We start from the raw sequence: 22337 nt of genomic DNA, 5'->3' as shown, positions 1-22337 counted from the left end.
TCTGCAATATGTAAAAGATGAAAAATCTGGGCAGTGATAAAGTAGTGACTGAAGGTGAAATAGGAGTTTCCCAGGGAATCAGATGGGGAAGAGAGATCCAAATAGCATGTGCAAAGGAAGAGAGATGAAAAACACAAGGGCTTAGGGAAAACGTCCCATAATTCAATATTAATGAAGAATAAAGTGAATGAGGCCAGGTAGGTAGGGAGGGAGCAGATCTCAAAGTCTTTTGCATATTCTGCCAAGAAATGTGCATTTCAGCATGATCACACTGGCAACAGGCAGTGACTGAAGAGAGGGCGATTACTAAGAAAAGCAGTGAAACTGTCCGAGCAGGGATGATCAGGGATCCGAAGTGAAACTCCAGAGCAGTGAGAACAGAAAGGAGAGGCCATATTAAAGACAAACTCTACACAGGGAACTATACTCAGTATTTTGTAATAACTTGTAAGGGAAAAGAATCTGAAAAAGAATATATATATACGTATGTGTAACTGAATCAGTTTGCTGTACACCTGAAACTAACACAACATTGTAAATCAACTATACGTCAATAAAAAAATAATAAAATAAAAAATAAATAAAAATAAATTTTTTAAAGTAACATTCTAGGGACTTCACTGGTGGTGCAGTGGTTAAGAATCCACCTGCCAATGCAGGGGACACGGGTTCGAGCCCTGGTCCGGGAAGATCCCACATGCCTCGGAGCAACTAAGCCCGTGCGCCACAACTACTAAGCTTGCGCTCTAGAGCCCGCGAGCTGCAACTACTGAGCCTGTGCGCCTAGAGTCAGTGCTCTGCAACAAAGAGAAGCCACCACAATGAGAAGCCCACGCACCACAACGAAGAGTAGCCCCCACTCGCCGCAACTAGAGAAAGCCCGCACATAGCAATGAAGACCCAACGCAGCCAAATAATAAATAAATAAATAAATTCATTTTTAAAAAAATGTAAAAGTAACATTCTAAATTGAAAAGGAAAAAAAGACAAACTCTGAAGATAAAATCATAGGACCTGACTGGACATGGAGAATGAGAAAGAGAGAAGAGACTAGGACCTCCCCAGTTTCCGGCTTAAGTAACCAAGTGGATGGTGGTATATTCACCAACATAGGAAATGTAGTAGGAGGCGTGGATTTGCTGGGAGGATATAATAAATTCAGCTGAGTTTGAAAAGTTTGGAAACGCTGAGTCTGAAAGGACTCAAACACCGAGGAGAAGACTGTGGAGGGGTGGGCGACTGAATCCAGAGATGAAGCTCAGGCCAGAGGTCTAGACCAGAGACAGAAATTCGGAAGTCGCTAGTGTGTGAGCACAGGTGACAGGAATGAAACGCCCTGGATGGGACCCTGGGCAGAAGCCAACAGAAGACCTGCCAGCTTTGTAAAGCACGTGGCACGTCACCACGCTGGCTCAGGCAGGGCAACACAGTGAGAGCTAGAAACTGCTCAGCGTAGATACAGATAAGACTAGTTACAAAAGTGTAATCTGGGACTTCCCTGGTGGCACAGTGGTTAAGAATCCGCCTGCCAATGCAGGGAACACGGGTTCGAGCCCTGCTGCGGGAAGATCCCACATGCTGTGCAGCAACTAAGCCCGTGCGCCACAACTACTGAGCTTGCGCTCTAGAGCCGGCGAGACACAACTACTGAGCCCATGTGCCACAACTACGGAAGCCCGTGCACCTAGAGCCCGTGCTCCACAACAAGAGAAGCCACCACAACGAGAAGCCCGTGCACCGCAACGAAGAATAGCCCCTGCTCGCCGCAACTAGCGAAAGCCTGTGCGCAGCAACGAAGACCCAATGCAGACAAAATTAATTAATTAATTAATTATTTTTTAAAAACTGTAATCCGACTTTTGGTTTCCAGTCCCACATGTAAGGAGCTTGGCAGTCGCCACTCCATCCTAACAAGTAAAAAAGCTCAATAGACTAAAATCGACAACTCTTCTTGGATCCTTAGAGAGGTGAGGACCTAGGGCAAACCGCTGCCCCCAAGACTGGAGAGACGGATGCGTGAATACAGGGAACCTCAACTTTCCAGAGCTGGGGCAGGAAACCTGGGCTGTAATTGATGAACTGCTGGAGGTTCTGCGTGGACAAGTCTGAGAGTTAAAACCTCCAGGGACCAAGTCGCAGGGGCTCCCCACAATTTTGTGAGGCTTACCTCCAGGAGCTCAATCAGGTTTCCACAGTAAATGTCGGAGAAAATCCCCTCATGCTTCCAGCAAGGGAAGTGAACAAGGAACCATTCTGAAATATGTCAGAGCACTCCCTCCTTAAGTAAAACTCATATAAAACTAGTTAACCAGAGCCCAACCTACTGGGTATCACCAGAACCTAACTGACCTGGGGGAAGGGAAATACCCTACCCCAGCTCACTCCAGCCCCCCTGTTCTACCTGAGGCAGGGAGAAAAAACTGAGAAATGTTTGTGAAGGTCACGGTCCAGGGGCACAGGCTCACTGAAGACAAACCTCATCATAGGATTAGAGAACACTTCCCCTCTCCCCACACCTCACCACCACACCCCTGAAGGCCTATTTACAGCAGTTCCTTTTACCCAGTGCATCACGTCTGGCTATCAAGAAAAAAATTACAAGGCACACCAAAAGGCAAAAGACACATCTGAAGAGACAGCGCAAGCATCATTCCCAGACGTGGCAGGGATGCTGGAATTATCAGACTGGGAATTTAAATGATTAATATGCTAAGGTCTCTAATGGATAAAGTAGACAGCATGCAAGAACAGTTGGGCAATGTAAACAGAGACAAAAATCCTAAGAAAAAAACAAAAGCATAGTTCTATGTTTTAAATATTAGTTAATATATATAAATATATTCAAATATATTCAAATATGGTCTAGAAGTGTATACAATACCAAGATACATACAGTGGTTTTCTCTAGGTTACCTCTGGTAGTTTGGGCAATTTTTATTTTCTTAACGCTTTTCTACATCTTCCAAATGTTCTACGACGCATATGCATTTTGAAATCAAATGTATAAAGGTTTTTAATTTCTTTTTTACGATCTAAAATCTCTAGGAGGCAGAATTAGCTGGAGAGAACTGAGATAGTTTGAGATAGCTGAGATTGGTCCAAGTATCTCAAACTCTAAAGAGCTGTTAAAATAGACAGCTAGGAGAAAGCAGAGGGACAGGACCCAGAAAAATGAAACTGCTGTAAAGGAAGGGAAAAGAACCACCTGAGAGTTCCTGCTAAGTGGGACGGGACACTTGATTTCCTGGATTCAACTATGGTTTCCTGGATGCAAGTAGAACCTCAGAGAAGAGTGGGACAAGAAGGAACTACAATTAGAAAAAAAAAAAAAAAATCTTAAGGCCCCTCACTCCTTACTGCACACAGGAGATTTACAGGGCAGCGGCAAAAGTAAGACAGTAGGCAGATGTCAACTCCTCCCCAAACTTAACTGCTTTGATTTCCACATTAGATACAGCTGAGGAAAACAAAGAAAGGTCAAAGCACCTCAAAGTCACCCGTAGCAGTAAGGGGGTGAAACACATTCCTTACAGAGGAATATGCATTCTATGATGGTTTTAAGTCCGAGGCAAATGAAATGAGTGAAAGCAATAGGCAGAAATCAATCACATGCCAGGCAAAAGGCACAAACTGGCGGGGATGACACCTGTGGAAGGATAATGTGATGGTTAATGACAGGTGTCCACTTGGCAAGGTGATGGTGCCTGCTGTCAGATCCCAGTCTAAGATACTGCTGTGATGGTATTTTTAGATGTGATCAACATTTACATCAGTAGACTTTAAGTCAAGCAGGTCATCCTTCTTAATGTGCATGGGCTTCATCCAGTCACTTGAAGGCCTTAGGAGAAAAGACTAAGGTTTCCCAAACAAGAAAACATTTGTCCTGAAGCCTGCCTGGTTTTCCAGTCTGCTGGCTTGCCCTACAGATTTCTGATTTGCGAGCCCCACAATGGTGTGAGCCAGTTCCTTAAAATATAAATCTCTCTTTCTCATCGGCTCTTTCACTTTCTCTCTCTCAATATAGATATAAGTATAGGTATAAATATAGATATAAGTATAAATATAGATACAGATACAGATATATAATACATATATACATATACACACACATATCTATACACACATAGATATATCCTAATGATTCGATTTCTCTGGAGAATCCTATCGCAGATAATAAAAGTTGAAATCTATTAACAGAGACCAATAGGGCAGAACCTTGAACTAGAGGCAATGGGACTGAAATGGGCTAAGGTAGGGGGACTTCCCTGGCAGTCCAGTGGTTAAGACTCTGTGCTCCCACTGCAGAGGGCGTGGGTTCAATCCCTGGTCAAGGAACTGAGGTCCTCCATGCCCCACAGCGTGGCCAAAACAAAAAAGAGTAATCCATGTTCTTGGGGTTGGGGCTTTCCTGGTGGTCCGGTGGTTAAGAATCTGCCTTCCAATGCAGGGGGCGTGGGATCGATCCCCGATCGGGTAACTAAGATTCCACATGCCGCGGGGCAACTAAGCCCATGGGCCGCAACTACTGAGCCCACGCCACAACTAGAGAGAACCCCGTGCGCTGCAATGAAAGATCCCCTGTGCCGCAACTAAGACCTGATGCAGCCAACTAAATTTAATTAATTAATTAATTTTAAAAAAACAAAAGAAATCGGCTAAGATAGACAGCAATAAGAGGTCAAAGATTCCCAGAGCATGAAGGACGTGACAAACAATGCATTTAATGAAGACTATTTTGGAATCTATAATACGTATAATATGAACTAGATCGGAGGGAAGCTACAGTTAGAACACGCTTGGGGAAATCTAAGCCAAAGGAGTCTGTGGGTGGCCGTGGAAACGAAAGGAACCCATCCGCACAATAAGGATAACGCAAACATTTTAACAGGCAAACTTTGTATTTTCAAGATCTTTAAGTAAAAGTTCTACAGGAATACTGTTCATATATAAAGATACTAACTTACCATACTTGTCTCGCAAGCCAACAGTACATCTAAAGACTCCACCAAAGGCAACATCTTCACCAAATATTACTGAAAAACAATGTTTAGAACAATTAGAAAACAGGAATGGACCACAGATCTAAATCAAGGTTTCCCAATTTCGACATTAGGGACACTTTGGACTGGATAATTCTGTTGTCGTAGTGGCCTGTCCTGCGACAGGCATTGGGCATTGCAGACACAGGGCAGCACCCCGGGTCTCTATCCAGTGGATGACAGTGACCCCACACAGAGCTGTAACAGCCTAAAGTCTGTCTCCAGACATTGTTAACTGTAAGGGGAGGAGGGGGGATTAAAATCCCCAGTTGAGAAAGAAACACAGATCTGGAATCTCATCTTGTTTTACCCATGAAGGAAACGAGGCCAGAAAAGTAGTGAAGTAACTTAACAAGTCAGAAAGCAAGAGGCAGAACAGTGACTCACACCCCAGGCTCCCGAGTCCCTGAGCAGCGTTTTTGTTTTTTTTGTTTTTGTTGTTGTTGTTGTTTTTGTTTTAAAGACACGACATACAATGAGAGTCAGCAATCTGAAGAGCTGAAGAAACAGAATTTCAAGCTGAGAGAACAGTCACAAATAGGAAAGTGACAGATTGCGTGAAAGAGAAGGAGGCAAGTATGATGGATGTAAGGAGCGAGGTAAAGAATAGTCTAGGTGAAAACTGAGGGCCGCCTTGTAGTAAGGCAAAGAGAACCAAACAACGAGTGCTCACAAAGCTGAATTCTAGTCCCATTAAGGCACCTCATCGGCTTCGTGGACCTCAAGAAAATAACTCACCCTTCTCTACGGGGCTACTACATCAGTCATTCTCATTCAAAACAAAGGAAGGTCTAACCATCTACTAGTGCAGCTCTCACTTCCTCCTAAAAATTAACCTGTTTTTCACTTGACCTTAAAACCAGAGATTCCCAAGTGGAAACCCAAGGTACACTAAATATACATATGAAGTCAAGTCAATCAAATGTAGAAAATACACAGTGGGACAACTGGCTTTATATCAATAATTTAGTAAGATAAAGTTACTTATAAAGTTAATTATAAATATTACAGTTATTTCCCAAAAAATCTTACAAGTTGAATGACAATGCATCCCAAAGGAAAGCACAGAATCAAACCTTCATTTTATAAATAGATAGCTGAACGAAGTGGTATTTTCCATTTTTTTCTACATGCTAGAGAAACAGCAGTACATATTCAAAAAATCCAGAAGGTATTAATGTAATATAAGGACCACACATACTATGGGAGAAAGTTAACTTAATGATGCCAGATATACATGTGAACTAATTCATAATAAGAGGATAAAAAAATGTGTTTAATATCATAATTTGATTATTTAGCCTTGAGCATTTGTTCAGGTCTTTTAAAAATTTCAAGTAGATATAATGGTACCCATTGAGCTCCAGACAAATACTTCTAGCAAACCTTCAATTCTGAATTAACACAACTACCACAGTCAAGCACAAAGGAAGTTTACCTGCAGTAGGATCTTTGGCCAATGAGTTATCTAAGGCACTTGTTACTGCCTGGAAGAGATTCATTTTCTGAGTTTGCCCTGTGAAAATTAAAAAAAAAAAAAAATTCATGCATTGTAACATATATAAAAAATAACCAGTTTCTTAACTGTTGATTAAAATTTAATTAAAGTCAAGGTAGATGGGACTTCCCTAGTGGCACAGTGGTTAAGAATCTGCCTGCCAGGGCTTCCCTGGTGGCGCAGTGGTTGAGAATCCGCCTGCCAATGCAGGGGACACGGGTTCGAGCCCTGGTCTGGGAAGATCCCACATGCCGCGGAGCAACTAAGCCCGTGAGCCACAACTACTGAGCCTGCGCGTCTGGAGCCTGTGCTCCGCAACAAGAGAGGCCACGACAGTGAGAGGCCCGCGCACCGCGATGAAGAGTGGCCCCCGCTCGCCGCAACTAGAGAAAGCCCTCGCACGGAAACGAAGACCCAACACAGCCAAAAATTAATTAATTAATTAATTAATTTAAAAAAAAAAAAAAAAGAATCTGCCTGCCAATGCAGGAGACACGGGTTCAAGCCCTGGTCTGGGAAGATCCCACATGCCACGGAGTAACTAAGCCCGTGCACCACAACTACTGAGCCTGCGCTCTAGAGGCCTCGAGCCACAACTACTGAGACCATGTGCCACAATTACTGAAGCCCACGCGCTCTAGGACCCACATACCCAACTACTGAGCCCGCATGCTGCAATTACTGAAGCCCATGCACCTAGTGCCCATGCTGCACAACAAGAGAAGCCACTTCAATGAGAAGCCCACGCACCGCAATGAAGAGTAGACCCCGCTCGCTGCAACTAGAGAAAGCCCACACGCAGCAACGAGACCCAGTGCAGCCAAAAAAATTTAATTTAATTTAATTTAATTTAACAAAATAAATAAAATTTTAAAAAAATAAAGTCAAGGTAGAAGGAAAGGTATGGAATATATTACGCAAATTTACTGAATTATTTACAATGATGCAGGCTCTGTAGAGGATACAAAAGCAATACAAACTTTAAGACACTTGTTGAGGAGGCAAAATTTAAACATATTAAGCAATAATTTAAAAACGAGTATAAAAAAAGGAGGAAGGAACATAAAGTTGAACGAATGTGTGTAGACAATAAATAAAAGCTATAGAAAGTCAGAAAGGGAAGCAGCCAGAGTGGTAGTGGTCTGGGAAGACGCCTGGATGAATCTTAGGAACATAAGCCATAATGAACACACGTGACCAATGTCATGTGTTAAATGTGCCAATAAGAACAAATGGTCATGGGCCATAGAACAATGAGGAAGGCTAAAAAAACTTCAGTGCCCAGAACTGCTGGTGTATGGAGAATACTATAACCCCATGCCTAAACACACCAGCTTGGCCCTTCCTACTATCTTATTGCTCAAGCAGAGTCTCTGTGAGCCAATCTCTATCTCCCTAAATGGGCTGTTGAGAGGATTAAATGGAACAATACATGTAAAGCACTTAGAACAGTAAGTGACACAGTGAGCGCTGCATAAATATTAGCTATTAATTGTCAGACTCTGGTCTGTGAATGTGTCCTTCATCTGGACCTTGGCATTATTCTGAATGGTATAAAGCTTTATTTGATAAAGTTCCAAATGTTGGAATTCAGAAATAACCGTGATTTTAGGGCTGTGGTTTAAGCCTCGGTGCTGCCCAGCGCCCACGATCGTCCCAGAACTGTCGGGTCAGATCATCCACAAAAGCACTACTCAGAGCAGAAAAGGCTTCTGCCTGAATCTTCTGTGATACACAGGACCCGTCTTCATGTTACTGCCTGATCCACGCACCTTAACCCATAGCCATGCTGATATCAAATCCCTCCAACACCTGCTGCTTACCCTGACTACTGGCCCGTCTAACCTCCGTGAACCCCAGTAGTCTGTGCGTCCCAAAAGCCAAGGTCTAGTTCCCTGGGTGGGTCACAACCATGACTGCTGTTGCCTTCTACCCTGCAGCCAAGAGACACTGGTCCCCCATCGTTTTCCTGGAGGCCCATCCCTGGAGCACCCTGGCTCTACAGCAGGCTCTGACCTAGGACACCTGCAACCTTCCATCTTCCCGGCCCTCTGATTCTCTGTCCAGCTCTGGGCTCCCACCTGTCTCTGATCCCTTCCACACTGTTTAATACCCAGGCTACACAGGTCTTGGCGATACCCAGTCAGATCTGCCCTGCTGCCCTCTGAGCCCAGAATAAAGCCTGGTTCTACTCTTATTTCTGGTGCAGAGGGTAGGAATTTATTCAAGAAATCATTGTCATATCACCATCACACCCCATGTCCATAATTACTTCATAATTTATTTTTCTTAAAGGCTATGCCTGTATCATTTAATAGATACTTTCCTTAAATCCTTCTCCATTCTATAAAAACTCTTAGAAGTGTTGACTGGTGCCCAGCATCAGACGATAATCGTTTAGGGTAAACTATTTTCCCAACCACCATGACATTCCCAGTCCTTCACCTCTTTCATACATTTCCTAAAGTAAGATTTTTATCTATGAAAATCTAATGAGGATTTTCATAGCTAAGACTCTAGGGAGGATGAAACTGTCTAAACTTCTAAACTGGTATTTATTTCAAGTCTGCTGACCATTTGTGACCATTTGAATTAATACTGAATGCCTCTAAGACATATCATCACACTGCTGCTTGGCAAGTTTCCAGTAAGGAGAAAGCAAAGACTTTAATAATAAAAATCATACAGAGTGAATCTGAAAAGTATTGCTCGATAACCACAAAGAACTTGTTCATCTTGTATGAAAATAATTTACAAGTAAGGGTATCTAAAGGTTATATTTCCATGTGAACACATAATCTTTCCCTCCTGAATACTTTTTTTTTCACATAAAGTCAGAATTTTGGGGTTTTGGATTAACTGCTATTCTACTAGATGCTTTTAAAAGCTTTAAGTGACAATTTTTAGTAGAACAACATCTACTTTTGATTCTTTTTTAATTTGCAGTATGATTTATGGATGGGTCAGGAAGAAATCACAAGTTATTCAGAGGCAACATCATTTAACTATTTATTTTCCTTAAAATTACTTATTTTCCTGGCAGTTACACCAAAAACTATTGATAAAGTATGCCTAAAGTTCCCTCATGATAAGATAAGCACACCTGGAGCATGTCTAACCAAAGCTGTGCCACTGGTAAGACCTTAAAAAGGAAAAAAGGAAAAGGTCTATGAACACCACTACAAAATTATTAAACCCAGTTGCCAAATCACACAATTACCAGTATCAATAACTGGCTGCAAAATTTCAAAGCCAGACTGATGACTCTTCTTTTCCAAGATAAAAAGTTATAACAAAATAAACATAAATATACACAGCGTGCAACTTCCCAAGCCAAGGATGCAAGCTAAAGAGTACTTGGTAAAATGGGGTTTTATGATTGGAACTGAGCTGCCTTACTCAAAACTGTCCTAAGCAGAACACTGTGAAAAAACGGGTCATCATCTGGCCAACAGGCACATGAAAAGATGCTCAACTTCGCTAATTATTAGAGAAATACAAATCAAAACTACAAGGAGATACCACCTCACGTCGGTCAGAATGGCCATCATTAAAAAGTCTGCAAATAATAAATGCTGGAGAGGGTGTGGAGAAAAGGGAACCCTCTTGCACTGTTGGTGGGAATGTAAATTGGTGCAGCCACTATGGAGAACAGTACGGTGGTTCCTTAAAAAACTAAAAATAGAACTACCATGTGATCCTACAATCCCGCTCCTGGGCATATATCCAGAGAAAACTCTAATTCGAAAAGATACATGCACCCCAATGTTCACTGCAGCACTATTTACAATAGCCAAGACATGGAAGCAACCTGAATGCCCATCAACAGAGCAATGGATAAAGAAGATGTGGTACATATATACAATGGAATAGTACTCAGCCATAAGAAAGAATGAAATAATGTCATTTTCAGCAACATGGATCGACCTAGAGATTATCATACTAAGTGAAGTCAGTCAGAAAAGGAAAGACAAATATCACATGTTATCAGTTGTATGTGGAATCTAAAATATGCTACAAATGAACTTATTTACAAAACGGAAATAGACTCACAAAGAAAACAAAGTTATGGTTACCAAAGTGGAGGGGGGGGATAAATTAGGAGTAGACAGCAGATACAAACTACTATATATAAAACAGATAAACAACAAGGTCCTACTGTATAGCATAGGGAACAATATTCAACATCCTGTAATAAACCACAATGGAAAAGAATAAATTTTTTTTTAATTTTAAATAAAAAATTTTAAAAACCAGGTCATCATCATTGCTGCAAAGACAAAGTGGCATGTTGCTGGGATGTAAGGGACACAATAGAACATAAGGGGGCAGGGGTTCTTAACTGCCTTTGCTCAGAGCTATGTGCTCAGCCCTTACGACAGTATCTGACATGCAATAGGTGCTCAATAAATATTTGTTGAGTGAATAGCTGAACAAATAAACATATGAGGCTGTTTCTTAAAAATTAAAAAACACACAAAGCTAATTGTTCATCAACCACTTAAAAACAAAGGAATGGGATAGGAAAAAAATCTACCAATGTCACAATTCAAAGACAAATTCCAGGCCAAGGGGAGTGGGGGAGAGGCAGTACTGCAGTACCAGTCCGATGAGCAGTACTCAGTTATTCTGAGTAACTATTCCATATGCAGCATGGGGTAGCACTGAAGAGAGGGAGAGGCCATCAGCAGAGCTAGAGCACCTGAGAGTTAATGGGTCACACGGGTGCCCCAGGAGCAGTGTCCAGAAATAATCCAGGTCAACAGCAGCCCATGTTGACAGTAAGTGTATCTACAGTTAGACCCCGAACAAATACAAATTAAACACACAGCTAAGACGTGGATTCGGGTCTACTTCAGAAAACGAAGCTTCCACCAACACATCCAGCGCTGGTCCTGCTCTGAGCTGCCTGGTCCCTGGTGTAGACCTGTGTATCACAGCCCCTCCTCATGTGGTCCTCCTAGAAACCTCCGCGTTGAGCGCAGTGCCTGACACATACATGACAAGCAGTACACGCCTGCTGAAGCATGATGAACGCGTGATTTCCATGGCATAATCTGGCATGGACCACACTGTAAAATGAGAGGATGCCTAAGAAGCTACCTGTTTTCCCCCAACAAAACCTCCTGCACCCCTCCGGATACCCTATTCTCCAGGAATCTTTTGCTAGGAGCCACGTTTATACCTCTACCCCATTCTAACCCCTATTAAAGGGTGTCCCGACCTCTACCCCATAAAGTAAGTTTCCGGGAGAATCCAAGTAACAGGGACAGAGCATTTTATATTGAAACGTAAATGAAGGGTCTCTACACGCAAATGCCTTTTTAAGGTGCCCGTCTTACTGCATAGCCACGAAAAGGAAGAAATTAACAGTTCGGGGTGAGGTGGGCTCATGCTAACCTCTGCCAAGGCATGACGCCCATGGTGTGACAACCTGCAGCGCTTCCCTTACCTTTGCTGGCCCTAATCTACTCAGTCTCTATATGATTTTTAAACCCATCTATATGTCGGTTACTCGCAAATGGGTCTCTCCAATCCAGACCTCTCCTCTGCGCTCTTGGCTTTTATATCCAACAGCCATCAGTTCTCTACTTGGGTGTCTTGGGCTTTTCTAACTCAACCAGCCCAGAACTGAACTCTTGATGTCCACTCCCAAAACCAGTCATTCCCACTTTAAAAACCGCACAAGACGGCACCCAGGTGCCCAAGCCAGAAACCAAGGAAGCATCCTTGAATGTCTTCCTTTTATCCATTCTTCGTATCTAATCCCCTAAATCCTACTTCCAAATATATGACTTCCAAAGCAAAGCTTAAAATCCAGCACGACTGTGTCCTATTTCCAGAACTCACCAACATTTTCCTGTTCAGGAAACCACCTCCTAGTGGCCTGTCTTAGCTCTGGCTGCTGTAACAAAATGCCATAAAACCATAGTTTGGATGGTTTAAACAACAGAAATTGATTTCTCACCATTCTGAAGGTTGGGAAGTTCAAGATCAAGGTGAGTTCCCAGTGAGGACCCTCTTCCTGGTTTGCATCTTCTGGCTATATCCTCACATGGTGGACAGAGAGAGATAATCTCTCTGCATCTCTTTTTATAAAGGCTCTAATCCTATTCATGAAGGCTCCGCCCTCATGACCTAATCACCTCCCAATGGCCCCACCTACAAATACCATCACATTGGGGATCTGGACTTCCACGCATGAATTTAGGGTGTGTGTAAACATTCAGGCCACAGTACCGCTTCCTCATTTCTACTCTTCACGCCTCCACATCATTCATCAGAGAGCTCTATAATGAGTCCTAAAAAACAAAGCAAGTCACATTATTCCTCTGCTCAAAATCCTTCAGAGGCCTCCGACTGCTCCTGGAATAAAGCCCCCCTCCTCACCACGCCCACCAGGTCCTGCTTGAGCTCATCCCTGCCCACCGTGAGTCCCATTGTGCACCACTGTCCCCAAAGCTCAGGGCCACCAACACGGGCTCCCTGCCCCCTCAGGACCTTCACTGTTGATCCCTCTGCCCGGCACCCTCTTCACCCCTCCTTGTATGCTCCCTTCTGATCCCTGAGTGCTTCATTAAATGTTACCTCTTCTTAGGACCCCTGCCAGGTCTCTGTTTTTCTCTTCCCAGCACCTGAACATTTCCTTCGGGCCGTTTATTACAATGGGGGTTGATTTAAGTGTGCATTTGCTTGCTATTTTTTGTCCATCTCCTCCATGAGACTTCAGATGCCATGAGGACAAGCCCAGACTCATATCTTCAAGCACCTAGCACAGAGTTTGGCATCCGGGAGAAAATTTAAATGCATAGAATAAACGAATAAACAAACCCACACATATACACAGTGTCCGAAATCAGGGTGAGGGAGAGGCCCGGAAGTGAAGTTCGGGGAGCAACAGTGTAATGAAGGGAGCGAACACACTGCCATAAGGCAGGCCTGGCCTGGAATCTGATATGCCACTTACTCCCTATGTGACTTTGAGAAAGTTACTTAACCACCGACATCCAGCTTCCTCCGCTACAAAACAGGGATAATAATATTTAATGGGTAGGGCTATTGTGATAATTCAGTGAGATAACTACTATCAAATGTCCCAATATTTAGGGAGCATCTACTCTGCACCGGTTACCTTCCCTCTCCCCTAATTAGGGAGACCTTTCTAGCACAATGGGTGCCAGGCACCAGTAATTGTATGGATTATCTTATTGAGTGCCCCCAGCGATCCTCTGAGGCAGTACAAATGAGGGAAAAAAAGCTTATGAAGACTAATAAACATGGCCAATGTCACAATGCTAAGTTGTAAAGTGCGGCTCAAATTCTCTATCACAGCACTATTACTTGAGGATTAAATGAATCGATACATGCAAGGCACCCAGAATAGCATCTGGCACACGGTGAGCACTGATCACAGTGTCTGCTGTCATCGTTATCTTCATTCTGTGGGGTACCATAAGAGGTTTGGATGAGCAATGATAAAGTCAGTCAGAACAGGAAACACAGAGTAAGAAAAGAGGAAGGACATTCATTGGGGGCAATTCTAAAAAAGATGAGGAAAAGAGACATGGAGAGAATTCTTTGGCCCCAAGGGTTTCTACCTTTGACATAGTTGTTTTGGTGACAGATCAGAACTCAGACCACCTTACCTCACTCATAGTGTTCTATTCCGTCAACACTGCCAATGCTAGAGACTGAATGTTTGTGTCCCCCCAAATGCAGATGTTGAAACTTAATTCCCAATGTGATGGTATTTGGAGGTGGGGCCTTTGGGAGGTGAGTATGTCATGAGGGTGGAGCCCTCATGAATAGGATTAGTGCACTTACAAAAGAGACCCCAGAAAGCTCTCTCACCCCTTCCACTGTGTGAGGACACAGTGAGAAGATGGCTAAGAACCAAGAAGCAGACCCTCACCAGACACTGAATCATCGGCCAGTGCTTTGACCTTGGACTTCCAGAACTATAAGAAATAAATTTCTGTTGTTTATAAGCCACCCAGTCTATTGGCATTTTTGTTACAGCAGCCCAAACGGACTAAGACATCTCAACACATCCAAAATTTAAGTCACCCTCTCCCTCTCTGAAAACGTGCTCCTCCTCTGCCATCCCTCATTTCTATCAGTGCAACCACCACTTGGCCATCATTTCAGCCTCCCAGGTTGAAAATGTCAAGTCACCTTCGATACACCTTCCTCTGACTGAGCCCCCACATGCAAAACAGTGCCAGAGCCTCCCAAACATGCAACCATTTCCACTGACACTCTCCAAGGTCAAGCTTCTCATGTGGACAATTACAATACCTCTCTGACTCATCTCTCTGCCTCCTTACCTTCCCTTCACCAATCCATTCTATAAACTTGCCCAGTAATATAACACAAGAACATCTCAAGTCACTTTCTTGCCTAAAAACAGTCAATGACCCTCCACCGCCCACAGAACCACCTCGGAATCTGTACATGATACACTGGCACAGTGAAAGGCACGTTAGAGATATTCAATCTTTTCTCCTCCCCGACCTTTAGTCTAGCTTTAGAGGCCTCCATTTACTTTTCCTAACTTGTTTCCCACCCCTTTTCGTTCTCCTCCAAATAAACTCGCTACTTCCTGTTCCTCATATAAACTCCATGCTTTCTAACCTCTCTTTGCTTACACTGTGCCCGACCCTAAAAATTCTAAGACTGGCAAGAAGGCCGTCATCCCATAATACAAAGATTCTTCATTATGCCACTGATCTTTGAAAGCTGCCTACTGTCCCCTACACAGGACATCCCCCAACCACAGTGGCCTTCTCGACTCCTACAGCACGTCTCACCCCACCTCAGGGCCTTCACCCTTGCTTGTCCTTGTTTCTTCCTGGAAAACAAACTCCCACTCTGGTCCTTGCAGAGGTGATTCCTTTATCAACCCTTACCGTGCAGCTTAAATGTCACCTTCTCAGAGTCGACCATGACCACCACTCTACTTAAGGAGTCCCTCTCATGTGTCAAAATAACCAAAATAAAAGAATAAAAGTTATCTGTAGCACACATGAAAGGCAGAGAGGCAGTAATATAGAAAGACAGAGAGAGAATAAGTATCTTCATGAGTATCTTTAATACACAAAACGTTAGTACAACAGTAGTGTGGGAGACTTTGGCGTTAGACACACATCTGGGTTCAAATTCTTGTCGTGCTGCTTATCAGACTCGGGCGGGCCACCAACATCTCTACGCCTCAATTTTCTCATCTGTAAAATGAGCATAATATTCTCCAGCTCACAAGGTTACTGTGAGAATTACAGACTGATGTCTACCACAACACCTGGAACAGAGCAGCTGCTCAAGAATGGCAGACAGTATTAGCACTGAGAGAAGAAATAACCCCGTGTACAATTTTTAAAATACACAAAACCAAGGACCATTCAATTCACAAAACAGCAAATAAATCTAGCAAACAAATATATGGGAAAACATTCCTCAATAGAAATGAAACAAATGCATATTAAAACAAAGTGCAGTTAGCACAAAGTACCCGAGTGTGTGTGTGTGTGTGTGTGTGCGTGCCGCAGTCACACTCGCACACGTGAGCACATACGATTCTGACACCAATTCCAAAGTGCGTGTGTTTTTTTAACACATCACCAAGCAAGTCTGCAACACCAGCTGGGTGTCCTATAATTCATCTCAACTCCTACAGATTCAGGGCTCAGTCCTACAAGACCGCCCCTCCCCCAATTCAGATGCCAACACCAAGTGAGGTTGTCACTTGTGCTTCTGACTGACCAGCTTAAGATGGGAGGTTCCCACAGTTCCTCCTTGGGTTTGATTAATTTGCTAGAGCAGTGCACAGAACCCAGAAACATTTTACTTACTAGATCACTGGTTTATTATAACTATAATAAACTATATATAACTCAGGAGCAGCCAGATGGAACAGCTGCATAGAGCAAGGTGTGTGGGAAAAGGTGAGGCGCTTCCCTGCTCTCTGAGAATGCCACTCTCTAGGAAGCTCTCTATTTGGGGGGGCAGGGTTAATTTTTAATTTTTATTGTTTTTGGCCACACCGCGCGGCTTGCGGGACCTTAGTTCCCCAACCAGGGATCAAACCCGGGCCCTTGGCAGTGAAAGCAAGAGTCCTAACCATTGGACCACCAGGGATTTCCCTCTCCGAAGCTATCTGAACCCTGCCCTTTGAAGTTTTAGGGAGACTTCACTAGGCATGATTGATTACATCATTGGCCATCGGCAATCCACTGACCTGGAGGTCCCCCTACCCTCCCCAGAGGTCAGCAGGGTGGGACTGAAAGTTCCAAACCTCTAAGCACATGGGTCACCAGCCCCCATCCTTAGGTGAATAGGGGCTTACCAAAAGTCAACAGTAACATAACTAAAGACACCTTTATTACTCTCATTATGGGAATTTTCAAGAGTTCTGTGCCAGGAACAGAACAAAGACCAAATATGTATTTCTTACTACAAATCACAGTATCACAGTACACCTGTGATTTTAGCACGACACCCAGTACTCACACTCTCACACCGCAAATAGAAGTACGAACTGGTAATCTGAACTATGCATTAAAAATCCATTAAAGTGTTCATATCTTCGAATCAGAAATCTCATCCCTGGGACTTTATCCTAAACAAATAATCTCAGATACAGTAAAAGATACCTGAAATGTTTCTATCTGCATTATTTACAACACAGCAAAACTGTAACAACAAAAGCATAAATGTAATTATTAAAAGTTTCCATTTACTTACTGAGTGCTTCTTAGTAGTCAGAGACTGTGTTAAGTACATTATGCACGTTATCCTTATTTAGTCCTCATAACAACCTTCCAAATTAGATATTATTAACTCCTTATAAAGAAATTGAGGCTCATAGAGGGTAAGTGATGAGTTTAAAGTTATAGGTAACAGTGTGAAGATGGAACCTAGCCCAATCTGATTTTAGAGCGAAGATTTTTAACCACTGAATTATATAGTGTTTCTGCTCGACGGAACACGTCTTTTTCTTTTTTTTTTTTTTTTTTTTTGGCCATGCTGCATGGCTTGTGGGATCTTAGTCTCCCAACGAGGGATCGAACCTGGGTGCTCGGCAGTGAAAACACGGAGTCCTAACCACTGGACCGCCCAGGGAATTCCCAGAACATGTCTTCTTCCAAAGAAGGTTATAAGAACTATATAACAATATGGGAAAATGCTTCTGATTAAATAATGCAAATTGTATCTGTATTAAAACTACAATTAGGGGAAACTTTTATTCCACTTATTTTATTAGTGGAATATGTTAATTCCACTAAACTGAAAGGAAATACTTAAAGGATACACCCAAAACTATTAGCAATATTTACAGTGGTGGGTGGTGAGATTACTTTCTTTTTTTGTTTTCTATTATCCAAAATATCTGTGATATGCTTTTATTATTGTTATAATAAGAACAAACATTCTATTATCATTTTACTCAAGTTTTAGTAATTTCATAATTATGGAAGGAAGTCAAGAAGACCTATGCTCTATTTCTCAAGTATTGGGCTAAAGTTTCTTTGCTTTGAAGACAGAATTCGAGGTCCATCTTGTTGATGAGAAAAAGTTGTTATTCGCCTTTATGGTGTCTACTAACAATTTCAGAAAACCGGAACACCTCTTAGTAAATAGTTTCCACATGTAGTTTAGCACATTGTTTAGAATGGAAGCTCTGGAATCTGAACAATTAGATTCCAAAGCTGATGCTACCACTAACTTATCTGTGTAATCCAGGACAAATCATCTCAAGACCTCATTTAACTTAACTGAAAAATGGGAATAACAACATTACCTACCTCTTAAACTTGTCCTAAACATCAAATGAGAGGATGAATGTAAACTTCTCAGCCCATGCCTGCCTGTGGCAAGTGCTCAATAAATGTTCATTTTTATTACTCACAAGCAAATACTGGCACACTTCCCAAAATGTCAGCTCTAGCATGTGAGACGTTATTAGCCAAGGAAAAGGTAACTGTTTTCTCATTGTTTCCAATGTTCTGATGATAGACACTGGATCTTTTGGAGATTACAGAAAACTCGCAGAAGAAACCGTAAATGTCATGCAACTGTCATATCGTGAAGCGTGAGAGGTGCTACGTGTCTTTCCCGCCATTGGAAGCACTCGAAGGCTTCCTCTGCCCGTCACCTACATCGCCACCTACATCGCTTACCCCTCCTTGGCTAAGTGGCAGCCTAGCCCAGCACAAGCTTAGTACTAGGCTCAGATAGGAAGCTGGATGTTTCTCATCTCTAGGAAGAAGCTGTTCTGTGACCTTGGGGGAAACAATTCAGTTACTTTAGTCCCTCCGTTTTCTCTTACCTACTAAAGCAATAAAAAAGGGGGGGCGCTTTTTTTTTTTTTTTAACATACCGATGCGTGTAGTTTGTGGCCCAGCAATGGGCAAGCTGCGACAACTCTGGGGGGCGGGGGGCACTTGGGAAAGCAAGGATAGAGAGCGGAGAAAGGGAGGCTTTCCCTGGCACCAGCCCTCCATCCCCAGGCCCTTGCACACCTGGTGTGCCTTGTCACCCATCTCGCGGGTGCCGAGGGGCTGCCTCTCGAGGGTTGAGCAGTCACAAAAATGGAGCAAGGAGGAAATCACAGTCAGACCCTAAGGCAGAACAAGGCTCCGGAGGGCAGGGCAGGGATTATGCCGGGATGCAAGGAGGTCAGCCCGCCGGACCCCGCCCAGAACAGGCAGGGCGGCACCCGGTATGACCTCCCGCGGGCCTGGGAGTCTGGGTTGCGCGGGAGCGGACAGGGCAGCCCCTAGCTCACCGTACTCCAGTGGCTCCGGGTCAGGCTGGAAAGTGAAGTGAGCCACCTGCCGCCTCTGGGCCGCATCCCCGTCGGCCGACGCGGGCTGCAGGAAGCCCCGCGGCAGCCCCGCGCCACGCAGCCGACGCCAGTGTCCCCCGGCCCCGGCCGCGCGGAGCCGCAGTAGCCTGCCCGCCGTCGCCGCCGTCGCCGCCATCCCCACTCGCCGCCGGGGTTTGCAGGCTGCGCCGCGGCCCGCTGCCGGCAGGGAGGGCGGAGCGCCGAGGCGGCTTCCACACTGGGTGGACCGAAGGGGCGGTCCCGTGAAGCGAACCAATCGGAGCTCGCAATTCGGGGGTGGGGAAGGCGACGAGAAGAGCCAGCAGTGTTTGCCCGTTGTGCGCATGCGGGAAAGGGACAGGTGAGCTCCAATGAGATTGTTCCTGGAGGCGGAGTCCTCCCAGTGTCCGCTACCAGGGCCCGGGAGCAGAGCGCGGTTCTGCAAAGTTCCACGCTCTACCTGGGTTTGTTCTTTTCCAACGTCATCTGCGTTGTGAGGTTCCGATGGCTTTTCCATTTTAAGATTTATATTTTCTTTTGAAATGTAACCCTTTTTTATCCTCTCCTATTCTTTACCTTTATTATCCTGTAAGTAAGGGATGGAAAGGGTTACCGATCGGCTTTGGTTACTGGTGTTGAGTTTCAGAACACTGCGGGAATCGCTGCTCTAAACCTCCGCTCTTTAGTCAAACCCTCCCTGAGTGTTTAATAAGTTTGTATAGATTTTTATTGATTTTGTTTTTCTGGATTTAAATGAGAGTGAAAGAGGTAAACTTAGATTTCAAATTTAGATTCAAACTTAGATTGCAAATCCACTTAATACGAATTCGGATGCATTTTTGCCCAGGTACAGTGAAAATACCTGATTGATTAGCTTAGAAACCTGGAGAATTTGAGAATGCATTAATTTACGTTTAAAATAATCAACTTTGTAAATTTTCCTTTTAAAAATTCAGATGTTTAAAAGGATACCTACTCTGCCCATGAATTTACAAATTATAGCAAAATATGATAGAAACAAGAGTGAAAGTGTTTCCATCAGATGAAGGTGGGAAAAGACAGGCCCAAAACAATCTGAAGAAGGAAGCGGGGGAAAGAATGTCCCCCTTCTGCTATTCCTGGCCTCCCAATCCATCCTTCGTTTTGCAAGGAGGCAAAGGAGAAGGGAGAAGAAATGGGGTGAAAGGAGAAGCAAAGAGATGCACCAGCTGCCTGTTTTCTGATTGGGATTAAGAGACAGGAATTTAAAACTGCCCAAAGGAGAATCAGAATTCTGTCTCCATTATTTCCTACTCCCATGTAAGCCCCAAAATTTAACATTTCGGGGATTTTTAATCTTGTCTTTTGTTATGTTCACCTCTTCTGTTTCATGGTGTGTGTGTGCGTGTGTACACGTGCACGTGCATGCGTGCTGTATTATGTCTTTTATTTTTATGTGAGTGAAGGGTTTTTTAATTTTATTTTAATGAAGGAGGGGGTAACAAAATTAAATTACATTTACATAGTCAAATTTTAATTTTATAAAAGAGGGTAAAGGGCTTCCCTGGTGGCGCAGTGGTTAAGAATCCGCCTGCCAATGCAGGGCACACGGGTTCAAGCCCTGGTCCAGGAAGATCCCACATTCCACGGAGCAACTAAGCCCATGTGCCACAACTACTGAAGCCTGTGCACCTAGAGCCTGTGCTCTGCAACAAGAGAAGGCACCACAATGAGAAGCCTGTGCACCTCAACAAAGAGTAGCCCCCGCTCGCCGCAACTAGAGAAAGCCCGCGCACAACAACGAAGACCCAACACAGCCAAAAATAAATAAATTTTTTAAAAAAAGAGGGTAAAAAGCAAGGATAAAAATCAATCAATCAATCTGCATTTTCTCACTTTGCTGATAGTCTGGGGAGCTGGGGTGCTGAGATGATTTAGGCCTGGGGAAAAAAAAGAAAAATAATAAAAGGACTGGTGAGAATTTATTGAACCTCTGCTATGTATACCAGCTGGAAACAAGCCGCCATTGAGACAAATATGTTCAAGATATAGTCTTGCCTTTAAGAATGCCCCAGTTAGCAAAGAAAGGAGACAGATTACATGACAAGTACAATCCAATGTGATAGGGGCCCTAGGACAATGTAAATAAAATGAAACATACAAAGAGCAATAAACTCTGCTTTTGTTAAGTCAAGAATGTTTCCAGAAGTAACACTGAGCTGCACCCAAAAGATGAGTAGAAGTTACCAGGCAAACTAGGGAGGAAAAGGCATTCCAAACCAAGAAAAAAATGTGAACAAGCAAAAAAAAACATACTGGGCTTCCCTGGTGGTGCAGTTGTTGAGAATCTGCCTGCCAATGCAGGGGACACGGGTTCGAGCCCTGGTCTGGGAAGATCCCACATGCCGCGGAGCAACTGGGCCCGTGAGCCACAACTACTGAGCCTGCGCGTCTGTAGCCTGTGCTCCAAACAAGAGAGGCCACGATAGTGAGAGGCCCGCGCACCGCGATGAAGAGTGGCCCCCGCTCACCACAACTAGAGAAAGCCCTCGCACAGAAATGAAGACCCAACACGGCCAAAAATAAATAAATAAATAAATAAATAAGTAAAATTAAAAAAAAAAAAAAAAAAACATACTGCATTCCAGGAAGAGAAAACAACTTGGTACTACCAGACTCAGGGTATAGGGAAAGATACAGGAATTGACAGAAGTAGGGAAAAAAGATTAGAGGGAGATTTTGGAGGTCTTCATATGCTGGTCTAAGAAGTTTGCATTTCCAGCTGTATGCAGTCAGGAACAACAAAGAGAGCACCTAACAGATGTATCCGCCAGCAAATCACTTTTTGGGGGGTGGGGGGTGGAATTTCTCCTACCCTCCACCACACTATCTACCCAGCAACCATGGAAATGTCTATGTTATTAAAGTGGGACCCACCCTGGCCACATTTCATTGATACTAATTTGGGAAACTTATTTTCTGGGAATTTTGGAAAAGT

General features: G+C 43.6%; 1 protein-coding gene across 2 annotated transcripts in view; it reads right to left on the bottom strand.

Moving 5' to 3' along the window:
- BCKDHB (branched chain keto acid dehydrogenase E1 subunit beta) overlaps positions 1–19579 on the bottom strand; it is a 235231-nt gene extending 215652 nt beyond the window's left edge. Inside the window, exons 1-3 of one of the 2 annotated variants that reach the window (XM_082405096.1) lie at positions 19322–19579; positions 6478–6555; positions 4965–5033 (exon numbers count right to left, since the gene is read on the bottom strand). In XM_082405096.1, the coding sequence (XP_082261222.1) occupies positions 4965–5033; positions 6478–6555; positions 19322–19517 (343 nt within the window). In that variant the 5' untranslated portion in view covers positions 19518–19579. The remainder of the gene's footprint in view (positions 1–4964; positions 5034–6477; positions 6556–19321) is intronic. The other variant, XM_082405095.1, reaches the window with a different exon arrangement.
- Positions 19580–22337: the final 2758 nt, after the last annotated feature.

This window comes from Balaenoptera borealis (genome assembly GCF_965194805.1).
Source record: "Balaenoptera borealis genome assembly, chromosome: 9".
NCBI lineage: Eukaryota > Metazoa > Chordata > Mammalia > Artiodactyla > Balaenopteridae > Balaenoptera > Balaenoptera borealis.
Note: the sequence above shows the minus strand (reverse complement) of the source record. Positions and strands in the feature narration are given on the sequence as shown.